Source organism: Dipteris shenzhenensis, chromosome 9, assembly GCF_047967505.1.
Source record: "Dipteris shenzhenensis isolate YYH24624 ecotype China chromosome 9, Dip_SZ_1.0, whole genome shotgun sequence".
NCBI lineage: Eukaryota > Viridiplantae > Streptophyta > Polypodiopsida > Gleicheniales > Dipteridaceae > Dipteris > Dipteris shenzhenensis.
Genome location: NC_141604.1, coordinates 39886846 through 39889299, shown reverse-complemented (window position 1 = coordinate 39889299; position 2454 = coordinate 39886846). Strand labels below are relative to the sequence as shown.

Below are 2454 nucleotides of genomic sequence, written 5' to 3'. Positions count from 1 at the left end.
GACTAAGGCAAGACACATTAGGGTGATGTGCACAGTGATAGACCCTCGCCGTACTTTAGAGATTACATTGCTTGCTGGATTGCAAAGAATGAATTCGTAAGTACATTAAAAATATTTTATTTGATGCCGTGCACGATTTGATATGGAAACTACTAACTAGAATGCTATTTGAACCTTGTCTATTTGTGTGCAGATTGAATGAGCACAATCAAACATACGACACTTGCGTGCTCTTGTTATATTACGGTCGTTTCCTATGTGATTAGAGAATGCCATCTAGTTGCATCTACGAATAGCAGCTCCGAGTGTGAGAGCTTCACATCTTCCACTTGCAGCTTTCAGATAACACTTGGGTGCTTCCAGAGGTTGGGGCCTTCAAAGTAACGTAGCATAGGACGTGCAGCTTTATATAAAAGGATTTCAGGCTCCCTACCTTGATAGCCACATCTGCAACCGTCTCAAACTCTAAGGGAATGATGCTCTTCGCGTCCAGAGATCGTTTCAGCGTTGCGCCCACAGACTCGCCCAATGCGACGTTATTCCCTTTTAGATCTAGCCGCAATATTGTGGTGTTCTCGTGACCCTGATAGAACGGTGCAATCCAATCCTGCCCAATAGGTACCTCCTCGTAGGTGACAGAAACTCGCACGTTCTTGTAGTAGATCCCCATCTTCTTGTTGGGATTCCGCGCGTTGATCGTGAGCTGTATGTTAGAGGTGAGATACGGAGCGTCCCCAACGCTATCCGTCGCTGCTGTGTTGTGGGGCTGTTCCGTGACATTGAGCGTGGGAACGTGCAAGTCTTGGCCGACAGAGTACTTGGGAGCTCTGGGTTGAACCACTAGGTAGAAGACAAGCGCCGCAAGGCCGCCTAGAATTTGAAAAGCGAGCAATACAACGCAAAACCAAGCGAGGCAGCGGCAGCAGAGGCGACGGCGTCGTGGGGACGTCCTGCGCGGTTGGTCGGATGGGAGAGAGAGCGGCATTTTGTATATGAAACTTTTAGGGACAGGGGGTGGTGGTAGGGCACCCAGAGGATGGGTAACAACCTGCTGCAGCTGCGGTTGTTGTTGCTGCTCCAGGTGAGGCTGCTGTTCCTCCTTAGAGCCGCCATCGTATATATCGTGCAGGGGGCCATCGGAAAGGTCGAACGAGGGGGGAGGAGGGGTGAGGGGAAGCTGGTGGAAGGAATGAACTCGATGATCAGCCATTGGGGAACGATATACTGTAGAAGGCTGGAGCTGGGGGGAGTCGAAAGAAATGTCCGATGATGGAGCTGGCGAGCTGAGCGGTGATGATCAAGGAAAGAAGACAAGGAGATGGAGGGAAGTCGTTAAAGCTGCTGGAAGAAGCGAAAGAGATTGATATATTGCGAGACAAGAGCTGAAGCTGGGCTGGATATGCAAGCTGGAGGGAGGCAAAGCTCGCCGTAATGCATGATGGGTGTGAGCTTGGTGCTTATATAAATTGAAAGGAGGACGCGGCTGCAAGGGTGACTTGCTTTCACGCGCAGTCGGAGTTGGTACAAGAGTCTTTCTGCTTTTGGCCTAGGGCAGCGTTATATCCTTGACTAATTTCTCCAAGCGCGTATTTCTTGAGAGTGTCGCTTTATTGCGCGTAAGGGATGCATACTGGTAAGAAAAGCGAGCAGCGAAAACCAAGAGAGTACACTTGACATATTGAACAACGATACATATTGAGCAGCCATACATTCTGGTCCATTAACAAATTAAACATTAATGTTTTGACTGGAAGGACATTAAGATAAGTAGTGATGTTGTATGTGAAGTCATGCAAAAAGGAAAAAATAATAAAATAAAGCAAGCATTTGCCTTCTTGCAAATGGGAAAATAATAGTCCCATCATCACCAGCCCCATGTGGCTATATTGTACCCCAAGTGTTCCTTTATGACTTTGTTCCACAGAGGGATCCCAACATTCCCTTCCATCTTAAAACTACTTAGGAAGATAAACAATCCACCCAAAAAATTTGCAAGAACGATCTTATTGGACCTCTATGAAACAGAGGTTTAAAGTTGAAATAGGCTATATCCATTTCGTTCCACCAGGCATCATTTTTACATTCATAGTGGCCATATGGGCATCATTTTTACATTCATAGTGGCCATATAGTATTTACAACAATAGCCATTCACCCTTCAAAATTTTTCTATCCAATTTATACAAGAGGAAAAAAGGATGCATTATAGAACATTATTTGGATGTTGACTTCTGTCCTTCAAGCATGGTGATGGAACTCCATGAAACAAATTGAAGACAAGAAAAACCTGCTATCCGTGTGATCTCGAAGCCTGTAGGTGGTTCGAGGATTTAGAACCCAATGCAAGAATTAGGCGCACCTCATGATACCAATTGATACCACTCTAATTGAATTGATCTAATGGTTTACATTCATCACATTAAATCCAAGGTCCCACATTCTCTAAATGATCCT

At 45.6% G+C, this 2454-nt stretch overlaps 1 protein-coding gene across 1 annotated transcript; it reads right to left on the bottom strand.

The window, feature by feature from the left end:
* Positions 1-316: 316 nt before the first annotated feature.
* LOC147898627 (NDR1/HIN1-like protein 10) lies at positions 317-1210 on the bottom strand. The gene has a single exon (XM_087379206.1). It carries the CDS (start codon positions 1208-1210, stop codon positions 317-319), a length of 894 nt encoding a protein of 297 aa, XP_087235332.1.
* Between the last annotated feature and the right edge of the window lie 1244 nt (positions 1211-2454).

Coding starts and splice junctions, on each gene's coding strand:
- LOC147898627 (XM_087379206.1), bottom strand. CDS start 1,210: ATGGCTGATCATCGAGTTCATTCCTTCCACCAGCTTCCCCTCACCCCT.